Source organism: Accipiter gentilis, chromosome W (genome assembly GCF_929443795.1).
Source record: "Accipiter gentilis chromosome W, bAccGen1.1, whole genome shotgun sequence".
NCBI classification, from domain to species: Eukaryota; Metazoa; Chordata; class Aves; order Accipitriformes; family Accipitridae; genus Astur; species Astur gentilis.
Genome location: NC_064918.1, coordinates 15,589,189 through 15,612,364, shown reverse-complemented (window position 1 = coordinate 15,612,364; position 23,176 = coordinate 15,589,189). Strand labels below are relative to the sequence as shown.

The following is a 23,176-nucleotide window of genomic DNA, read 5'->3' as shown; positions in this document are numbered from 1 at the left end:
CACAAAAAAAATAATCTAACTGCACATTACATTTTCACAATAGTCTCTATAGAAGAGATAGTTCAGTCCTTAAAAATAAGCAACCAAATTAAACATCTATTTAAATGTTTTCTCATTCAAAATAATGAGTTACAGAATTTGTGTAAGAGTACCATATTCTACACCATTAGCTAATTAAAAGTTCCACTGCAGGCATGAAACAAAGCAAAGGCTGCATGATCCTCCTCTAGTGACGGTTTAACACAGGACTGACATCTAATTTCATCCTCATAAGCCTGCAGATGAAACATGCTTTGGCAACTGTTTTCAAAAAAAGCAGCTAATCCTTTCTTATATTGTCTGAATAATTCAGCAGCTCTCAAACTATTGATCAGCTCCCTTTCCCCTCCCTGCCCTTTCAGAAATAGCTTGTGGCTTCTCACAAATATTATCTAAAAATCTACAAGTCTACCCCTAACTTTGGTCTCAATTTAATGCTCACTTTTTATTTTGTATCCAGACACACGTCACAGGTTTTTGTTCATTCCCACTTTTCAATTTCTCACTGCCTAGACCCCACTGCTTTAGCCAATTAGTTTATTTGGCATAAATTCAAGCATTCACCCCACATGACATGGCCCACCACAGGCCCCAGGCAACAAGTGCAGCCATGTCCCACCCCATTGCAAGGTACAGACCAGTACCTACATAACACAGGGTGCTCTGGGGATCAGCAGTATATACTTATTTAGAGGGAAGAACTCCTCCAATGGTGCGTAGATATATAAAGTTTGGAGAGGTCTGTGTGTCTATACAGACATTTGGGGCAGAAAGAGGATAGCGTGGTGGCTGTTAGAGAGAGCAACCAGAACTTCTGACTCTCCAAGTCAATCATCCCTCCCCCAGTATCAGCTGTTGCAGTAAGGAGGCATGGGGGACTCCACTGGTAGAAGCAATTTGAGCTTTAGATGTTTCAGAAGGAAATTCTAGCGAAGAGGGAATTACAAAGGGAAATGCTTTCCAGTGGAGTTATTACTTGAGGAGAGCCTTTCACCCTGTCCCTCAGGGTGAGAAGGGGATTGCTCATGCCCCCACCACACTCCCACCCAGACTCAGCAGAAGTCTGGATGGAGGCACCACTGGGCGCAACAACAGAGCATTGTTTCTCTCCTACCAAATTCGCAAGCTGTTGTTGAAAAGGGGAGATCAAACAGAACAAAAAAATAGCCCAATCGTGCTTACCAAACCATGGCCCTGTTACCAATACCATGTACCTTCTCAATTTACATTGGACCTTAAATTACCTAAAAGTTAGTTTCAGTGGTTAGACACGCAGCCAGATTGTTCCTTTAATTCCACAGATACAGACCTTGTGTCTATATGCACAAATACCTAAAAAATTAGAGTTATGCAGCTAAGCAAGCAGGCCTGTCCCCTGCATGTTATCAAAAGACAGGCTTCTTATCAGAAGCCAGGTATAAATACAATAGTCAATTTTTACTTTCATGATTAACATTGGGCCACATTCTTCCCTCTGCACAGAATCTCATCACATATTACTTGCATCTCAGAAAACACAAAACATCATAAAAAGAGAATGCAAGTTATGTTAATCAAACTGTTTGAAATTTTAATTGAGATCCATGTTTGTTTTGCAACAGTTTCTCAAAGGCTATGCTATGATGAAACACAAGAATCATTTTGAATGAGACTAAAGAAAAGCACAAATCTCAGGAAATAATTCTGCATTTGGAGAAGACTGAATAGAAAAGCCTGATTTTAACTAAAGATCTACAGGATTACCAAGAGCATTATAGAATGTCCTTGCAAAAATTCCTCCCTTTAGTTAAAGCTTTGAAAAGAAAGTTTTTCAGAAGTATGGAGGCACCTCTAATCTCAAGGCAATAATTGAGAATTAGAAGTCCTTAGCATCCTTAAACATAGAGCTAGACAAGTATTTTCTAAACAAACAACTTTACAGTAGTGAGCTTTTAATCTTATTAAAATGAGATTGATTCTTGCCACTGGGATCTGGCACTGTAATTGCCAGTCACTCAGTTCCTAATTTATTGGATGAAACAAATAATGCAATATTTCATGGCTGGTATTGTTTTATTGTCTAATATTGATTAAAATATTTACACTCCTACTTTTCAATCCACATTTTAGCACTCATACCTATGGCTTTTACTTTTAGTACAACATCTTTGCGTCAAGTGTCAGAATTTCATTTTAAAAAAACAGGAACCTGATACCACACAGACAAGTCCTCTCTATATTTATGTTTAAAAATATTCATTTTCAAAAATGATGATTTATAAAAGAAGAGTCTGCTGGTAGCTTTCTTCCATCTCATGTTTACCACAGATTCTACTGAGCTTTTCCTAATTTAAAGCATCCCTTTTAGAGTGTCCTGCTGCCTCCACATGGAATCTTTCCTCCCTCACCCCTCCCCAAATTTAATGAAAAAAAAATAATAAAAAAAATCAGCAGTTGACAATTTTAAGCAAAAATATAAAGCGCTATAACATTACCTACATTACCTTTTACTGAACTAGGTTCTTGAACACTCTATCTTTGTGGAAATTTAACCAGTCAGTGTTGAAAAGGCACAGCAACAATGTTTTTTTTCCCCAGCCTGAAAGTTAGGGACCACTGTTAGGAAACAGCAAACAGTCTGCTAAGAAAATTCACAGGTACCCAATTGGCCACTTACATTAGAACCCACCAGATTTTACTGATTCTTCTGCCACAGACACCCTGCAAATTTATAACAAGAGTTTGCTTCTATGGCAAGAGGAAAAGAGGTAAAGTTACTCTTACATATACCCGGGGATAGTGTAACAGTGATACAAGCTATTCATTATTAAAATCCTCACAAAGCTGTTCATCTTTGTGGTAGTTTCTGTTCCATGGTATTACATGAATGGGAAAGTTATTTTTCACATATGAGAGAAGTTTAGTTGTACGTGAAGAAAGCTAACTTTGGTCCACTTGTCCAGCTTCCCAAGGACAGCATATTGGAAAGATGACCGCTGATGGTTCAAAAACCAATGTAAAAGCTAACAAAAATAATTGGGTTTTTAATTCCTAAACCTGCACAGTGTGGTTATTTGTCCTAGTCATCCACCTTTTCATTCTGTGTGTCCACTAATTGTTGAGTTTTTAAGTCTTCTGCTTGTTCATGATCTTCCTTATCTACATCATCTACTTGACTAGTTTCCTTTTCTTCTGCTTCTACTTGATCAACACTTTCATATTCTACTTGTTCAAGGTCTGTTCCACCTATAAGTTCTGCCTGTACTTCTTCCATCTGTATTTGATTTACATGCTCAACATGTAACTGCTCCACATGAACTTCAGCACCTTGTTCAGTCTGAATGTGTTCAACTTCCAAGTAACTAATTTGCACCTGTTCTTGCAGTTCCTCCATCTGTGTGCTTTTCACTTGACTTTCCTGTATGAGATCCTGGTGCATCTGTTCTACAGTTACCTGTGCAGGATCCACTTGTACCTGAATTACTGGTAGGACATGGACTTGCTCCACTTGTTCTATTATAGTCATTGATGTTACTGGTTCGGCTTCCACTGGAAGAACCTCTTCTGTCACTATTCGTTCTGAAATATTGTGCATGTCTTTGAGATGCCTTCTCAGCTCACTGCCTTGCATAAACCACAAATCACATAAGGTACAGTGGTTGGGTTTGTCACCGGTGTGTATTACCAAGTGATCTTTAAATTGATCCCAGCTGTTAAACACACTGTTACAAACCTGAAACAAAAGATACAGTATATTAAACAGTGCCAACAGAAGTATGACAAAGTATAATGCCTATTTCATAGCTTCACGTAGCGTAGCTTTTTGCTACATGGATTAAAAAAAACATGTACATTAGAGGTAAAGCTGAGAAGTCAGCTTCAGATGAACAGAAGACCTGGTATTTATTTATTTTTAAGAAACAGTGTGCCATTTTGAGTTGTGCATACACAGGATACCTACAAAATTTGAGTCAGTACAGCATTTGAAAGTTTTCTTATTTTAACCTTATGTGAAATTCACATACAGATTCACATCCCAATAAATGCCTGGTGCTAGAATTTTGGGTGGAAAGCCATTTATGTAATAATATTGTATGATGAAAGCGTAATATAAACTGTCCTTTTACTGAAGTTCTAGATGCACTACTACTAGTCAACTTTTCCTTATCAGCTTTCATTTGCTCATGGCGTTGTAAGATTTACCTGGCTAGATTAAACTTTCCCATTTTGCCATTTCAAAAAAAATACTTGAGTGATTTCAGCAGATAAAAATCTCTTAACCCTTTTAAGTCTCTTCCAGCTAAAAGTACTACTTTGACTGCAGACATACTATTTTCACAAAGCACTTGAGCACACTTCCTTCCCTTCAGCTGGCACCGAGGTAAGTAGCCTGAAAACACACAGACTGCAGAAATGAATGAGGTGCCAGGGTAGAAGAGAAAGAAGAGTGGGGTAGAGTCAGGCTCGGAGTAAAGAAACAGGCTCAGGGGTCTTTGTCCATGCAAGTGTTCTTGGCTGCAGAAAGAAGCAAAGAACATGCATTTCACTGTTGGCACCCCTTCGCTGTTGGCAAATATTTTTGAAACAGAATGTTCCATCTCCTCAATTTTCAGCAACAGCACCGAAGGATGATGGAGTATCTAACAGGGATTAACTCAAGGAACAGGTCTGTGTAATGGAGCTGAATATCCCCATTTTGCTGTTGAAGTCTTAAAACCATGTTTGTGATGCTAGTGACATGCTTTTTGTCTGTCCCCTGCCCCCCCCCCCCCCCCCCCCCCCCCAGGCTCACACTTTAGAAAGAAGTTGCATACACACTTCTTAAAATACTAACCTTATAGATAAACACTCAAAATTACTTAGTCATGCATAAAGGTAATGACTATCAGTAATGCCCAAGCACATAATTACTGTTCTTGCCACATGAAGCCTAATTCAGCACTCAAGGCATACAAGGAAGAGCACCAAAAGTGCTCATAAGTAAGTGCAATTTTGTTTTCTCCTCTTTGTTCAGTGAGCCAAGATTTTATTTATTGAACGCTATTCAAATTTAGTTTTAAAAAGAAAAAAAATTCAAGAAAAATTTATCCAAGAATTGCTGTAGTTGCTGCTGGCTGAAACAACACTAACCCACATTTACAATATCTGTAACAGAGAAAGCTATGAGGTGAAGCAATTAAACCAAAGGGTCACAAAGACAAAACAGTATCTTCAATGAAGCTACTAGGTACATTTTTGTGTTATACAGTAGTTCTCATGTTAAAAACAAACTTATCTTTAAGACAAAGGTATGTTCCCAAGAATTAACTTCGGACTAGCATAACAACTAAATGATGCAACAGCATTGGTGAAACTTCTGATAATAATTTGATTAGCAACACAGAATTCATTCATCTCCTGCAGTATTCACTGCTTTCTGTGAATAAGATCACTCTGTTTTTTTGGAACAAATAAAGCCGATATCTAGCAGTTTTCTTTACTACACAACCCAATTTAACCTCAAACCACAGCCATTCTGTGAACTGAATAAGGTGATAGCCTTAGGGGGCAGGCGTGTTCTTATTTGAGACTGTCACAGCAGTGAAGCAGCAAAATGGCAAATAAAAATGCTACAACCAACCTCAGCTCTCATAATTTCTAGCTTTTCAGAATCAACTTTTAAAAGCTAAGTAACATTCTTCTGAACAGCTTTTCAAATGTCAGCTACATATATTGACCAAGTACCCTAGCTATCCATCTACAGCATTTATATTTGCTTAAAAGACATTACAGATTGTCATCATAAATTGGAATGACTTTCCAGACAAAGTCAATATATTGGTATTAAACAGAAGAAGAATAAAATAGGAAATAAAATACTACTTTGTATTTTGGACTTTAGTGAAGCATGCTCACAAGCAGGAAAGCCCTAGGTCAGTGCATCAAGAACCTTGAAAAGAAAGCAGAAAGTCCGTAAGATGCAGATGAACACTTACCTACCCACGAGAATCTCCCTGATTAACAAAGCATTATGAAGCTCCATATCAGTAATTCCATATTTTAAATGGAACTATTTAGATATAAGAATTTACCCTCATGTTGTGGTTGAATGCAATCTTTATAATTTATTTTACTAAAAGTAGTTCTTGGAGACATAAGCTCACTCTCGTTGCCTTTCCTGCTCAGTACTCCCACACTCCCTCAGCACAGGAAGGAGGTATCTAACCTCAGACTCTGCTACTTCCATTACCCACCTGACATTCATACAGCTTCTTTCTTCCCTTTTTAGCTCCAGCTCCAGACTGACAGGCTGTCAGGTGACATTTGAGTGTGCTATTCCTAGCAAAATGTTCATGGCAGTTTGGACATTCAAATGGTTTTTCACCTGTTAAGACAGACACAGGGATTTGTAAGTGTATAAAACCAGCCAATTTTTGGTCAGCTCTCCCTTCTTCCCCTCTCCCTTTTGTGTAGGTTGATAAACATGCTGTAAAGATGTGGCCAACTGGATTATTCTACAGAAGAAGAGAAAGACATTCTATGTAAACTTTATGTAAATAAAAGGGCAAAAACCTAACATGGAGCCATAACTCTCATTTATAAAAAAAAAAACAAACAACAATGTAACATAATTCCCAGTGCCATTTAAGGTACATTTAGGTTTTTATGGAAGTTAGATTACTATTCTGACAAAATATCTTAAAGAAATAGCAGCTATTTCTCTCTTTTCACCTGATAACATTAACAGTTAAAGACTCAACATTAGTATATACAAAGTGACACATTAAAGAAGGAAGTATTTAAATACTAGTTTTATTTTCAAGAACAATAACAGCTTATGCTTGAGAGCTGAAATCGAGCTCCAGAAAAAGAAGTTGTCACAGAATGACCATGAAGTAACAATGCATCAGTATTAAAACAAACAAAACAAAAACCTAAACTTTCATCCAAAGTAGTATATTGCTATTACCATCATCAAGTAGTAACAAAGAACAACTGGTGTCTCTGTTTAGTAATTTCATAATGCACAAATGCAATGAAATTCAAGGAAATTAAAGTACAAAAAATTAGGAACAGTGTGTCTCTTCTAAAAGTCTGATAATTAATCTGTGGAGGTACTGATACCAACATAACTACTGAAACAAACTACTTAATGAACTCCAAAAGAGGCTGAGACATTTCAGTGAGTAACGTAAGAATCTATTCTAGCTAGATTAAGTTTAAAAGCTTACATTTTCAGGAATGCAGTAGTTATTGACTACTGAGATGGAAAGCCAATAAACCTGTATTTTCAGAAATAAAGATATTCAGAAGTACCTAACTAGCTTTTCAAATGAAATCCACAAGTAGCCTATAATTCTTGCTTATAAAGGCCACAGAAAAATGTTAAATGGTGGGAATATTCCCCTTAATGGTTATGAAAGGCTATGTTTTTGGAGACTGTTGTACAGTTAATGCAGAGAAGGCTGAACTGCCATCAGTCTTGTAGATCAAAAGTCACGGACTTTGTGTGAGCAACCAAATACATTGGTGAGCCAAGAGGATACTACAGAACAAAACTCACACCACAGACCTTCACCTGCCCTGCGATCTGGTCACATTTAAAGTTACTTGGAGCAAGGCACCGCCCAGTCAAGGACAGATTTATTCTATTCTTACTCAAATTCTTCAATAATCTTCAACATATTCTGCCAAAAGTATCTGAAAGTGACAATTCAAAGACAACAGTGGAGATATCCAAAAGCCAAAAGACATTGTGTGACTTGCACAGTGCAAATCAATGCTGCAACCTCGACTGCACTGGTCACAGCAGTGATGGAAAACACAGAGAGTGTGTCAGCCTGCCTCTAGCTTGAGAAATGCACTGGCAAGCTGGGGGATAAACTCCTCTCCTAAAGGTGACAACTTGCTTCTCTTCCCCTGGGTGTCATCTAACTATGGGTTTAGTCTCATCTAAGTGAGATTTTATAAAGATGGAAGGTTCTGGCCTGATCTAACAATTATCTTTTTTCCATTTATGAGAATGGGTGAGATTTCACTTGCCAATCATAAGTAACTCACAGGACAGAAATTCTGACCCAAAACAGTCCAATATTGTGCTGGTCCTTTATAACCCTACAGCCACAGGAAGGAGATTGCCCAAAATAAATAATTTTTAACTCAAAGACATTCATAACAACATGGTGACTTTTATTTGCCTAATATGTAAGAAATACCAGGGAATTAAACCATAACCATAAAGCTGCCATATAATTATTTAGATTGGGTTTAAAAAGAAATAGTAAGCCAAGTTGGGGTTTTTTTGTTTGTTTTTAATCTCCCCCCCCCCCAAGGCAGGCGTTTATCAAATGAACTTCTTGGGATCATTTATTCAAGGTATGTAAATAGAGTCCATTTTATTCACTCCTATGGAAGATGTTATTTGCAGTTCAAAGTACACTTCCTGTAAAATATATTTTAGATTTATGAAGAATGGCAAGGACCTTAATTAATTTTTCCTAAGAAACTTGTATAATCTGCATACAAATTACTTCAGTTACAGGGTTTTCAGACAAGGGCTGATTAATTTGGCTGCTTGGAACATATCACAACTCCTTCACTTCCACCTTCACTCATGTGAGTACACACACTCTCCATAAAAGGAAAAAAAAAGAAAGAAAAAAAAAAAAATCAAGAAGGCCTAACTTTGAGAAATATTCAGCAGTCAAAATTCCCAGTAAAATCAGAGGGAATCAAGGCTATTCAGTGTTTCTTTCTGCTAGAGGATATAAGCTTTGCAAAATACCAGGATTAGACAAGCATATTGAGAGCAGTAGCTTCATTCTAAGATTGAGTTCTGTATGAGGAAATTGCTCTTCTTGTGTAAGACAAATTAGAGCTATTGAACTCAACAGATATACATTATTTAAGTGCAGCCTTACAGAATTTGTCCTATGAGTTACTTATGATTGGCAAGTGAAATCTCATTCATTCTCATAAATGGAAAAAAAGAAAATCATTAGATCAGGCAAAAAAAACTTCCCTCTTTAGAAGTTCTGGAGATGACTTTGTTAGTACATTCAGTTACATGACATACAAGACAATTTTGAGGTTTTTTCCCCAGATATTCAGAAGCTGCTTAAGGTATTGCATGCACGCACGAGAAAGAAACTCCATAGTTCTCCTTCCTTTCTTTTATTGAGACAAAGATAATAGCCATTGGCAATGTCAAATTCCTACATCAAAAATAATTACCAACCCTGATAAGGTGTCTATTTCTGCTCCAATTGCTACTTTCATGTTATTGCTGGTGTTGTGATTAAGCAGCAACAGGATCAAATACTTTGTAGGACATTTTCTCCCTAGCCTTTTAATTCCATTTTTGTATTCAACCAGTGCTATACAGATTTAAGAACTTAGAAAGCCTGTAGCTCAATGGGAGTTTTTCCACTGACCTTAGGAGACCACAGTTAAATAGTAGTATCTGGTTTAATTTTAAGCTTAAGGCTTTCAAAATGCTGAACTAGAAGTAATTAGATTCCATGTGTTATACTTGTATCAGTAAATATTTAGAAAGTACTCTGCATCCTCTGTGATATGCTAAGTTGCTTCATCCCCAAAATCCTTTGTCACAACAGCAACCAACATACTGTGATATTTGGGTTACTTTGTTAATCTGCCACAAACTTTTCTCTGAAAAGACTTTTGTTAAGTAGTTTGTATTTGGCTTGGTCATAATGGAGAAACATTCCCTACTTCATGGGGGATAAGGATTTGCCAAAGACTTTTTATAAATTCAACTTTTAAGGGGCTATTGGAAGTAGACTGGATAGTGTCATATATCAATACTCAGCACTCCCATACACAGATGCAAATAAGTTCCAATTAAAAGGCTTTAGCAACAACAACAAGCCACAAAAGAAACAGGATTGCTACCCTCCATTAAATTCTTACTGATGAACTCATGTGGAAACATATTTAGCTAACGGTCGCAAGAGCATTTCAGACGCCTTTAGAAGACCTTGAACAGAATAAACAAGAAGACAAAAAAAGAAAGATGCCAATTAGAAGAACACAGGTGCGCATTCCACGATAAAGGGAACTTGGCACAAAGAACCTCAATTCGGCAGTTTATCTTGACCAATTAGACTGAGACAAGTTTTGCATGTTTTAGTTAGTATAACCAATTATGTCCTATGTTTATGCGCGTGTACAGTGTTGATATAACCAATCATTAAGTGTAACTAGGCGCGTGGACAGCGTGTGAATAACGTATGTAACCAATAGTAAAATAGCTAAGCACATGTACAGATGTAACCAATGTATAAAATGATGTCTGATGCTCTAGTAAAGGGTCTTCAACTATGATCATATTGATCTGTCATTGAGTCCATTATTATGCTCCCGCAAACTCATGACCGATATATTAAACAAAAAAATCTGAAAGATCAGGACAACATATATTTTACATTCAGAGAGCTATCTATATAATGCTCAGTACCTATTCAGATAGTACAAACTTTTCAGTGAGATGAAGAAATATCATCTTAACCTCCCATATTATACAGAAGGAGCACAAGTCATTTTGTACTCAAAAGATGCTATCCAGATTTCATAGAGGCAAATTTTACAGTAACAAAAATCTACTATAGTCACTAGAAATGTTTTGCTGTGTTAATTAACAAAGAAAATGAAATCATAGATGAGATGTCAAGAACAAGGATGAAAGCTTCAAACAAGATGGTACAAGAGAGAGTTGTTAGGGGAGTATTTTATGTCTAATGTATTAATAGGCATTTGCTCAGAAGTTCTGTTAATTAAAGAAACCCTTTAAACTATGTATTCCACTGAGAAGCTCACAGTTCAGATCATATTTCAACAGAAACATTTACTAGTAGAATTGTGAAAATAAGAGTAACTTCTCAGTTTGGTACTTTTGAAGAAGAAAACATGCTTTAAGAAATTATTTTGAAAAAAATCTTTAAGATTTAATAGACTTGAGAGAGAAGCTTCATTAGCGCTTTCTGGTTTTAGGTGCCTATTTTTAACTACCTCAATCCCTCAGAGTTTATATCAATGGAAAACAAAACAAAACAAAACAAAAAAATAAAATAAAACAGCATTTTAGTTGTAACTAGAAGCCAAGTATTTCTAGTACTCAGGACTCACATGTTCTCTTCAGCATATTCTCTATTTCCCCAAAACATGCAAAAACTTAAAATGCTAGAGCCAAAGCCACAAGTACAAGACCATAGCAGTGCTCTTACCTGTGTGCTTCCGGAGGTGCTCTTTAAAATGTCCAAAGTGGTCAAACTGCTTATCACAGTACTGGCATATATGTATTTTTTTGCCAGGTCTTTGCTTCTTACTGGCACCACCTTCATCAAGGTGGTAACAGGTGAAGTGTTGTTTCAAAGCACTCTCTCGTAGGTACCTTTTATTGCATGTGTCACACTTGTAACTCTCAGTAGAGTGTGTTTTCATGTGTTCCTTAAAATGGTAAAACAATTTAAATGAACGGTTACATTTCTCGCAGTGGAATAAGTTCTTCACGTGTGACAGCTGAAGTTCCACAATTTCAATACCTTCTACCTGTTTGCACGAGGGATCAGTTGCACTATCACCTTCTTCTTGGATCTGGCATTTTGTCTCTCCCTGACGATACTTACTGGTGATATCTGCCAAAAGAGCCAAAGCAGATTCATCTGATGTATTCGTTGTCTGTATGTACTTTATAGATTGCTCTGCAGAAGCTACTTCAAGTGTTTCGATGCTGTCATCTTCCACTTCAATTGTCCCCTCAGCAATCTCAACCTCAATTTCAACAGGCTCCGATTCTGCAGATGGCAGTGTTTCTGTGATAACATTAGAGGTTTCAGCTATCTTTCTCTTTTTCAGTTTATTTTTACCTTGCATTTGATTTGATTCTAAGGGTGATGAATTTTCTTTGTTCCTGCAAAGCATTTGCATAAACATAGTTAAGATCCATAAGCACTTACATAACAATTCCTGCCTGATACTGAGCTTCTGCATTAAACACTCACTAGCTGTTTCTCAAAGAAGCTGAATGATGAATGACCACATAACCTGCATGCATTTCAGAAGCTAATTTGTCCTTAATCTATACTCCTTAGAGCTGTAGAATAGTATAGTTAAAGCTGTAGAGCCTTTGACACAAGGTTACTAAAGTGTTTTAAATAGCTTCACTTGAACGATACACAACACCTATCAAGAAGAAAGGCCAGTTAACCTAATGACATAAGTTTATCTAAGAAACTTGTGAAATTCTGTACTTGGAAAGAAAACTTCCATGAAGGAAGGACTTCTTTGGCCTGCCTACTCAGAAATAAGATTCAAGTCCTTCCTACGCTATTCACCTCTTAAGCTCTGGAGTGCATGCAATTGCCTGCAGTGCTTACAGCCTGTTAGAAAACACTACAGCTGTGACTTCACACAATGATTATTATAACATCTTGTACTTCAGGAAAGCACACAGCTAACAGCTGAGAGAAAAAAAGCCACTGGGATATGGAAAGAGTATTCTAGTTTAATTTTCTGGGCTTAAACACAACCCCCAGCCCTGTTCCTCTTCTCCTTGCACCATAAACACACAACCCCCTTCCTCCAAGATGTCAGGGATAGCATCCCATCTCAAACACAGAAAGAGCTGAGTGGGCCAATGCTTTCAAGTCACACCCTCACAATTATCCACAGCACTTACATGCTGGAGGTTTTACTACTGATTATCAGTTTTGAAAATGAGTGGCTATCTTCCTCTCAAATCAGACTGACGAGTAATTTGTGCTTTTACCTTCCTTTATAGCCTGATGAATCCTTTTATGTAACCTACTCCCTATCACTTTCAGGTTTTCTAGTAATAGGAGAGATAAGGTTTTTCTCCAGTATCTGTATGTCATATGGCAGAGATGTGTGGCTAATGACCTAATACAGGATAGAGCTTATTAAATTGCACCTTACTATATTCAGATACAGGAAGACAGAGCAGCTAAACTTATAATTTCATCTAGTCTGGATTTCTGATGTCTAGAAGGTGACAGTTACTTTGCACATTACTGCAAGGAGCTCCAGGATAACGTACCAAAATAATAATCTGCTCAAAGAGAAGACTACCATCCTTGAGCACATTGTGTGGCTCAGGTGTGAAGCTTTGAATGGGGATACACACATACAACACACTGTACTTCAAGGAATAACAGCTGGTGGTTTTCTTTGTAGTCTAGATTATGTGATGTGCAACTCTGATGCATTACACAAATGTTTAGTCCTATAATAATCTCTCTCTACTTTAGCTGAACTTTCCGAAGCTTACCCCTTTCAGTCAAAGCTCAGACAGAGGCACTGTATTGCAATTCTTCCCCTCCTACTGTGGAGGAGAAAACTGAGACTGACAGTGGTACTCAAGTTTGTTTTTCTAACCAAAAAAACCCCACCAAAAATAAATAAAAAAAAAAATATCAAAATTTATGAACAATGGAAATGACTCCAAGAATAGACTGGCTTGCACGTGTGTTTGTTAAGCAAAACGTTTGTTTCCTTGTAATGCAAGAATTACAGCATTTAATAGTGATGCATAACCAACAAACTGCATAACATTATAGATAGTGGGAAATAATTGCAGGCTGGACAGTTTAGCTTGACGGACTGATCTGAATCCTGGTTCAACAGCTCTACCAGCATACACAAACTCAAAGTGATACCGATTAGAACATACTTTTTCAGTTTCAAGTGTCTTTTAAATTTCTCAAGCAGACAGCAAAGGTCTGCTTTTTTCCTTAATAATAAAAAAAAAGTTCTTTTGGTGATACCATGCTTAATCTTAATAACACCAAAAAAAGGGTGTTGGTGGGGTTGGAGGGTAGGACTAGAAATGCACAATCCCATCTTTCCCATTTAAAAAAACAAAACAAAACCATACTTATTCAGCTCTGCTACCAATCCAAAGAATAAGCACAGAATAAGTTGATTCAAAAAAAAAAAAAAAAAAAAAAAAAAAAATCAACACTGATGTTGAAAACCAAGTTTCCAATGTACCGTGTCGTGGAGGTTTTGTGTGGCTACTAGAGGAACTTGGGGTCAATGCCACTCTCCTTAGCTAGTGTGTCTATGGGGAGATAAAGAGGAAGCAACAGTCTTTCCTTAGCCTGAACACAAAGACCTTTTAGCAGGTCTGGAAGAGAAAGCAAGGATAACTGTAATGCTGGAAAGAATTTATTGTCCCTCCCTCTGCTTCATGACAGAGGAACAGCATAACATACAGAAGGAATGAGAACATGGCAGCACTTTGTGAAACAGAAGGAAGGGGAAGAAAAACATGTGGGAATGGCACCTGCTTCTCAGGTTGAAGTTTGGTAATGGAGTACAGTTCCTCATACTGGATAAAAGGAGCCACAGCAACATTTGATTAAGTACTGATCCCATATAAAACTGATCATAACAATTACATTTGTTCAAGAAGTTTGAGAGATTAATTTTGCACCAAGAAGTTTTAAAATCACTGCCTATTCTCTTGAAAGCAGAAAGAGCTGCATGAAATCAACACACCAGCACAAACTTGTTAATGTGGTCTAATTACCTGAGGCACATCTTCACTGTACACCCAGCTGTCAGTCAGGTGTGGGCAGTCAGATAGCACAGAGACCTGGTATTAGTTACCACAAAGTCACAACCCTACAATGTCTGCAACATTTACGAGCCATGTCACTTGTCATCGAGTTATAGCCCAAAGAATGGGATGTTAATTTTTTAGCCTATATAATTCTGACCCATAATTATATTAGAAGATTATACGGTCCCACACAAGTTTAGGAGGTTCAAGGATAAAGAACAGCACTGCAAAATACTGGCAGCCAGCTTTTGTAAAAGGATTCTTAAGACTCTACATTTTGGTATCAGGAAGAAAAAGAGGCTTATGTGTTTACCTGATTTCAAGTGCTTTGATCACTTCTAACATCTGTAGATACTCAGCTGCTTTCCAAACATCATTTGCTTCTTCCTCACCTTGGACCATTAGTTTTGCTGTATAGGTGAACTCAATTAGGTGACGAAATGCTGTGTTACTTACACCTGTTTACAAGCAAGAAAAACAGCCTCTTTTAGCAGTTCCTCAGTCTTGCACACTTGCCTGCTCACCATTTTGCTCATGGGTACTTTGACAGCCAGTTTCGTGAAGATGCCACCCTTGAAAGGCGCACGTTGGAATAAAAAGTCACTATAGAAACATGTCAATCTGGAACAACTACAGAGTCATGTGTCCTGGTTTCAGCTGGGATAGTTAGTTTTCTTCCTAGTAGCTGGTATAGTGTTATGTCTTTGATTCAGTATGAGAAGAATGTCAATAACACATTGATGTTCTCAGTTGTTGCTAAGTAGTGTTTAGTCTAAAGTCAAGGATTTTTCAGCTTCTCATGCCCAGCCAGCAAGAAGGCTGGAGGGGCACAAGAAGTTGGGAGGGGACACAGCCAGGACAGCTGACCCAAACTGGCCAAAGGGGTATTCCATACCATGTGATGTCATGCCCAGTATATAAACTGCGGGCAGTTGGCCAGGAGGGGCAGAACATTGCTCAAGGACTGGCTGAGCATTGGTCAGTGGGCGGTGAGCAATTGCACTGTGCATCACTTGCCTGTCTTGGGTTTTATTTCACTCTCTTTTTGTTATCTTCCTTTTCATTACAATTATTATATTTTATTTTTTATTTCAATTATTAAACTGTTCTTATCTCAACCCACAAGTTTTACCTGTTTTTGATTCTCCTCCGCATTCCATGGGGGGGGGGGGGGAGGGGGGAAGGAGGGAGTGAGGAAGCGAGCGGCTGTGTGGTGCTTAGTAGCTAGCTGGGGTTAAACCATGACATCATGCCACGACAAAGATAAAAGGAAGGATAAGATGGACAAAAAGCTGTTTGTATAGAATAATAAAAAGTATAAATTTAAATATTAAAATATGATGTCTCTCAAGAGACCTCTGAGCAGCAAGTTACCGGAAGCTGAAGTACTGCTCCAGAAAATTGCACCTTGCCTAACAGGCAAGTATTGCTCCACATCTATCCTGTTCTTGCACCCCAGCCAAAGCATCTTTTTCCTTTTTAATTTTTCTTCAGAGGAAGTTTTTTCCAGTGGCAATAGCTACCTGTACTGGTTCTGGCTGGAATAGAGTTAGATTTCTTCATAGTAGCCTGTATGGAGCTATGTTCTGGATTTGTGCTGAAAATAGTGTTGATAACGCACTGATGTTTTAGTTACTGCTGAGCAGTGCTTACACAGAGTCAAGGCCTTTTCTACTCCTCACATTGCCCCACCAACAAGTAGGTTGGAGGTGTACAAGAAGTTGGGAGGGGACACAGCCAGGACAGCTGACCCAAACTGACAAAAGGGATATTCTATACCATATGATGTCACACTCAGCAATAGAACTGGGGGGGAGGCAGGCAGAGGGACCACTGCTCAGGGACTAGCTGGGCATTGGTCAGTTGGTGGTAAGCAATTGTTTTCATTTGCATCACTTGTCTTTCTTGGGGTTTATTTTCCTCTCTGTTATTTTTTCTCTTACCATTTTTAAAAAATTATTATTTCTTTTTAATTATTAAACTGTTCTTATCTCAACCCACAAATTTATTTCTCACTTTTACCCTTCTGGTTCTCACCCCCCATCCCACCAGGGGGGAATGCGAGAGCCTGGCTGTGTGGTGCTTAGTTGCCAGCCAGGGTTAAACCACAACACTACCTCAGAACAACTCAAGAGCCGAGATCTAGAAAGCTAATTGATATGACCAAGCATGCATTTAAGCCCATACCAAGGATACTACATGCATTTTGAGCTTGGGCACACAACTCTGAAGGTTTTTATTTGCATGAATCAGACTACCTTCAATCTCCACCAAGGGCTCCTGAGTGAAATCTTGGAAGAATTTGTAGAAGAACTGGCTGCAGGCAGCAAGAACAGCCTTATGAGCTTTGAAATGGTGACCTACAAAGAGAGACAAAAATTTTGGTTTAGGATAACACCTTCCTTACTCATAGTGCAGAATAAGTGCAGATGCAGAGAAGGGAATGGCTGCAGAAGCACCCAGTCTACAAATCTATTCCAGCAGCATATAGTCACTTAGTATATCTCCTTGTAACATGGGATACCACTGCAGCTAGCCTGTCCCATCTCATGCAGATTCTTGCTAACATCACTGACCTTGTTGAAGCTCTGCAACTCAATCAGCTGGAGGACTCACTCCAGAGTGTTTCTCTCTTCAGATATTTAAGTTATGGGAAATTCCTGTGCAAACTTTTTCCTGTATGTCTTGGGCTCAGCTCTCAGGTTTTATCCAGGCTCTCCTTGGTTTTTGCTGCTCTTACATACAGATGTATTTTATCATCACTTCTGCCAGCATAAAGACCCTTGCAGAACAGAAGTAGTTCTGCTCTGTTCTTCCTGTTTTCCAGACTGTGTATTCCCCATCACTGTGTTGCCTTCTCCCTGGTGCAGGCATGAACATTCATAAGGCTCCGTGGGACACAGGTAAGAGAAGCAACATGGATTAGAACTACACAGCTGCACAAGAAAACAGTTTTGAGCTCAACATGTGGATTTGGTAATACTAGAGCAGAAACAAACATTCAGGATAAGTTTTGTGCAAGCATTGTCAGTGAAACTACGGTGATTCCAGAAAAGTAATTTTTTCTTCGTTTGCTTACTTTTTTCTAATCCATGCTCTGTAGGACCCTTTTCCTTCAAGTGAGTTCTTGCTATCCTTTTAAGGATCAGGTGGTACTTCTTTAGCTAGGTCTGTCCTAGTGGACACTGCCTATCTTCCCTGAAGCACTCATCCACTCTAAGATACATTTGGGATAAGAAGCAATCTTAGGTGGTCTATCAGACACCACCTTTTCTAATGAGATAATAAGCATTTATATCTTCATCTTCCTTTTAAACTAATACTTATGTCTTTAGAACACATAGAAAAAGTGAGTTGTTCTACCCTATTTTAACTATATATTAAAATAGTAGGCAGATACCAGAGAAGCAAGAAGGCAATCTTATTTCAAGCTGGGGGTTTTTTTGTTTGTTTTGGTTTTTTTTTAAACAATCAACCAATATTTGTATAAGTTCTCTGCACGCAAACAGTCAGCTCAAGTTAGGGAAAGATATTTTTACAATGCTTTGGAAATCCTTAGACAACACGTTAAATATAGTACAGCAGTTTCAAAGTGGGCTTCTATCTGAAAACATTTAGCCCCTTGTTTGGAAAAGCAGAAGCAAAATTATTAATCACTACTGGAGACTCTGTTCAGCCCAAGATTTTAAATTAAACTCTGCAAGCAACTCACACACCAATACAGAACCAAGAATTTGTTAGCAACCCGGTTTGACAGTTGACCTGTGACAAACCCAACAGCTTCCCAGCACAGCTTTCAGAATTCTCTGTATACCAACTGGTTCTCAGGCCTGTACATACCATCGACAATCAGAGTGATATCCGTAAACTGGTCCTGCTCACGTTGTTCATTCAGTCTATCCAAAATAACTTTATAGTGTTCAGGGAATTCCTGGATACATTCCATCATTTCTTCGGCTTCCATGGCAAAAGGACTAGTCTGCAAAAGATGTGGTAGGGCAGTAAGAACACTGTGCCGCTCAGTAAATACCACGCACAGTCAGGTTAGTATACAAACATGAACTAACTAGCACTTTTCAGGGACTACAAAACCAATAGAAACACCAAACTGTCTTGGTAACAGGTTTACCTGATTTTAGCTGACAGGTAGGAAACATTAGGGTTAATGAAGTGGAATATGGCCTTATTTATACACATGAAAAAACAGTCAAAGTGAGTAAGTACATTTCTTTATTCTACAGTTTCAACAGGGACTCACCTCCCTCAAAGCAAATATTGCAGGGATGTAACATCTCCACAGCTAACTATTCTACAACATCTCAGCAGCATAATGTCAGAATCTTTAAAAAGTTACTTCTTGCAATTCTACCAATCCACTTGGTGGAAGAATGGTTCTGAAAATTTTCATGCTTAAGTCACGTTTTGTATCTAGTGAACACAAGATGTTTACTTCCTTAAAATAAGGATGTAATAAAGCAGCACTTTCCATCTTCTGAGTACATAGGAGTTGCCAGGGATCTAATGTGTTGTCACATCCAAGAGCAAAGAGCTGCTTATTCACCCAGCCTTCTTACAGTTCTCCCCCTGCAAGGTGAAATATTCTTTGCCAACCTTTTGAAAGAGACATGTAGGCTTGTAATCTGATGGCTCTTCCTCCCTTACTTATACAACAAACATAGTTGGGGGGTGGGAGTTGCAGAGGTTCTCAAACCTAAAGAGGTTTAGAACAATTCTGTGTCTGTGGACGAGACACAGATGTTAGTGTGCTGCTTATGCAAAAGAAACTCTGGAGAGAGTCCAAGTGCTTCAATGAAAGCATTTCACAAATTAACTCCAGGCAAAATGACTTCAGATCTGTGCAGCAGCACTCATCTTCAACTCCCACATTCACATGGCTCTCACACTGAGAATGTCACAGAAAAAAGCAAAGACATTTCAAAGTCACATTAATGCAGAAACTTTGTTTCTTTTCACAGTCTAACTCACTTTGAAGAACATATGGTTTCTGAGATAAGACAATGATGAGGCTTGAATGAGTCTTAAAGGAATTTAAGACATACCCTTCACTATACTACTTAGCACGGACAAAAGGAAGAAAGTCAGGAAAGCAGCTAGTATCAAACCAAACATTGAATATGAAGATGGAAAATTCTGGCATGGCAAAGAAGCAGTTATCTTCAGAGTGCTAGAAGAAACTAGATAGCAGGTGCTTCCTAACTTCTGGTGCAGATTTTTTGTGTGCAATTGGAATTGGAAAGTCCTGAGCACAAACCTGTTACTTATGTGTACTAACCACATCTGAGCTGATGCCACCATGCTTGCTAACTCCCCTGTGCAGCTGTGTAAATTCTACCTTGCTTCCAACAAACACACATACTGGTATATGGAGTTCAATAGAAATGGAGAGGACAAGAATTACCTGGTTATGATAAAATCAAAGTTATTTTCTTATGACTAACAGACATCAAGTAAAGGAAATCGTGGAATTCCTGTTTTTACCACAAAACACACTCTTTCTTGCATCTCAGAAAAACTGTCCCATGGAGAAGTCATTTTGCCAAGAGCATGAAAAAAGAAAAGCAGAAGCAACTGCTTATGGAAGTCTAGTTCTATCTGCTATCACTGCTTTGCCAAGCAGATGCTGAAAAACCTATCAGGATCTTGTGAGGGCAAGGGGGAAGGTGAGGTTGAAGGAAGAATGCTGCTGCTGCCTTCGCTTCACCTCATCTGTAATGATGGGTCTAAGACAGATGACCAGCAGCTCCTGCCTTTCTTCCATTATCTGGTATTCCACATGAAGTCTCATGTGGGAAGTTGTCAGCCATTTACTTCACTGTTTAATTCTTCTTGCCCATTTTTGACACATTGTACAAGGATAGATGACTTAAAAGTGTAATTCCCTAAAAGTTAAACCAAACAAAAATTTGACCCCCAAATCTCATGATTTCCACCTATCCAAAATTTACTTCCAAATTGCATGTTTGTAGGAAGATCTTACAAAAAAACCCCCTCAAAATAACAAAGCAAGCCCCCCTCCCAAAATCTAAGACATTTAAGAGTTTCAGTCTCCCTCAGAACACTGAAAATCATGAATAAGAAAACAACAACTTATGATAGGTAATTTATTGCCCTGAATTAACACAAAACTAGTAAAAAAAAGTAAATTTATCACATATCTAAACACAGTTGCAGCATTCATTGAGTATTCTCATTTAAAACTGATATTGCAGAAGAAAGCCCAACAGAATAGCATATGTTCAATGAGAACATGAATACTTTGGAGCAAGAAGTGAAAGGCACAGTCCTCAGAGAAAAACCAAGAAGCCAAGGCAGGCAGACAGAAGTGATCCAAGTTGACACTTACATGCAGGCCCATAGATGAGTGATGGAAACTAGACTAATTCAGTTATTTACCTGGATTTTCTTGGAAGACCCAGTTGACTACTGACTTAACCATATCAACTTCTGACACTGGATGCATCTCACATGATATGCATGCAATTTGCAGATCTGTTCTTATAAATCTACCTCAATGAAGCCATCTTATTATTTCCATACTCCTGGACTTCAAGAGGAACTCCTCTTATTTTCAGCACTAGACATTTGTTTTCTTTGCCTATATGGATCATACACAAATGCAGGCAGGCAGAACAGAGTTATGGCAATTCAGACAATACTAATCAGCAGACTGAGCACTGGCCAAACCACTGCCATCTCGTTGTAGCCATCTCAGGAAAGGAGAACGAGGGGTGCTTGGTGGGTAACCGCAGTGGTTACTTCAAGATAACACAGACATGAGAACTTCTTGTGCATTTTGTTATGTTTTTCTTCGAAAATAACAGCTACAGAGCAAGGATGCGAGCGCCAGCCCCTCAGTCCCCTCTCAGCCACAGCACCCACCCCCTACCGAGCCGAGCAGGACACACGCCGGGTGCCGCGCTGTCCACAGCGGCTGTAAGGCAGCGCCGCGACCCGCCACCAGTGCCCCTTGCAGTCCCCGCCGGCCCGAGACTCCGCGGAACTCTCGGAGGCCCGGTCCCGCCTGAGCCCCTCACGGCCGCACACCCTGTGGTCAGCCGCAGCCTTCCACGCCGCAGCCCCATTGACGGGCGCTGATGGCAGTCAGCGCGACCACCGCCAATCGTAAGGCGACGGCAGAACCCGCCCCAGGCGGAGGAACCAATGAGTGCTCGCCGAGTCCCAGGAGCGTGAGAAGGCGGAAGGCCTAGCCAGCACCGAGTGCCTACTGGGCACGGGCGCTTATGAGAGCGGCGTGGGCGACCGCCGGCAGGTGTGAGTATCCCATGGGGGCGCCCCCAAGGAGGGGACCCGACCGGTGCCGGCCCGAGCTATACGTTTAGCAGCACCACCACCTCAGTCGTTATTACGTCATCAAAGCGCGCATTAAATCAATCCCTTTTCAATTCCCGGCCGAGTCGCGCCACGGTGTCACAGCGCTCCGCGGGGTGGGAAGGCGGTTCCGCTAAGTACTCACCGCAAGGAGCCCCTCGCCCTGCCGCGCTTGCTCCGCCATTACCGCTTCCTGCTCCCCAGCAAGTTGAAAAGCGGGGCAGGCACCGGCCAATAGCGACTCGCATTCCCGGTCTGCACCACGCGGCGGAAGTGACGGCAGAGTCACCTTTCACACGACAGGGTACGCAGGCGGCGAGGGGTGCGGTTTGACTGCTCGGTGCATTCTGGGAGTTGTAGTCTGGGGGTGTGCATGTGCGTGAGAGCACTGTACAGCTGCGGGCGGTGCCACGGTGAGGAGCCGCAGCCAGGGTGGGCCTGGGAATGGAGCGGGCTGACTGGCTCTCTCTCTCCCAGGGTTGGTATACCCCTGTGCTGCCTGCGTTCCCCGCAGAGGAGCGGGTAGTGCCCGTGCGGGGCGGGGCAGCCGCGGGAACCGGCGGCTCCGGCGGTTACTTCGCGCAGTCCCGGCCTGGAGCTGCGTTGGGAGCCCCGGCGGCGGCGGGCGGTTATTCCGCCCGGCAGGACGGTTGGTTGGGGGTGCGGCCCCCGGCGGCCGCCTGGCGCCTCGCCGGAGGGGCGGTGGGGAGGTGGCCTCGGCTGTTCCGCCCCTGGGAAGGGCATGGCTGCTTTCTGAACATGAAAGAAAAATGCAATTAAATTCACGATTAGGATAAGATTAAACACCGTCGTTTTTCCTAGACCTCAAGTCTGTGCGTTCACCAGTTTCATAAATGAACCAACAAGTCTGTGCAAATTACTGTTGTAACAAAGTGCTGTCAATGTTTGACTGCCCTTACTGTGTTATGGGAATTATGTGTGCCAGGCACCATAATAGGGTTCGACTCCAGGTTTCTGCTGAATCAATAAGCTGAAAGGAAATTCTTCTATAAAGTCCTTTTTATTAATAGCACTACAGCTCAAGCTGGGTGCCTCTGAAGAGGGACCTGGAACAAAGAAATCCCTGGGCAATTATACCCTTACAATCTAAATTCCCCATCCCTCATGCGACAGTTCAGACCCATAGTAATATTAGGGTCTGGAGTCTTCCCGTTCTTCATTGGGTCCTTTTATTGTCTCTAGGCAGGCCATTTCTTTTCTTAC

The 23,176-nt window shown here is 40.0% G+C and overlaps 1 protein-coding gene across 1 annotated transcript; it reads right to left on the bottom strand.

Moving 5' to 3' along the window:
* Nucleotides 1-22,708, bottom strand: LOC126035268 (zinc finger protein 131-like). Its single transcript, XM_049793649.1, has 7 exons — nt 22,098-22,708; nt 18,443-18,581; nt 16,861-16,962; nt 14,916-15,060; nt 11,244-11,929; nt 6,252-6,382; nt 1-3,751 (listed from the first exon to the last, which is right to left on the bottom strand). Exons 1-7 carry the CDS (start codon nt 22,134-22,136, stop codon nt 3,098-3,100), a joined length of 1,896 nt encoding a protein of 631 aa, XP_049649606.1. The 5' UTR covers nt 22,137-22,708; the 3' UTR covers nt 1-3,097.
* Nucleotides 22,709-23,176: the final 468 nt, after the last annotated feature.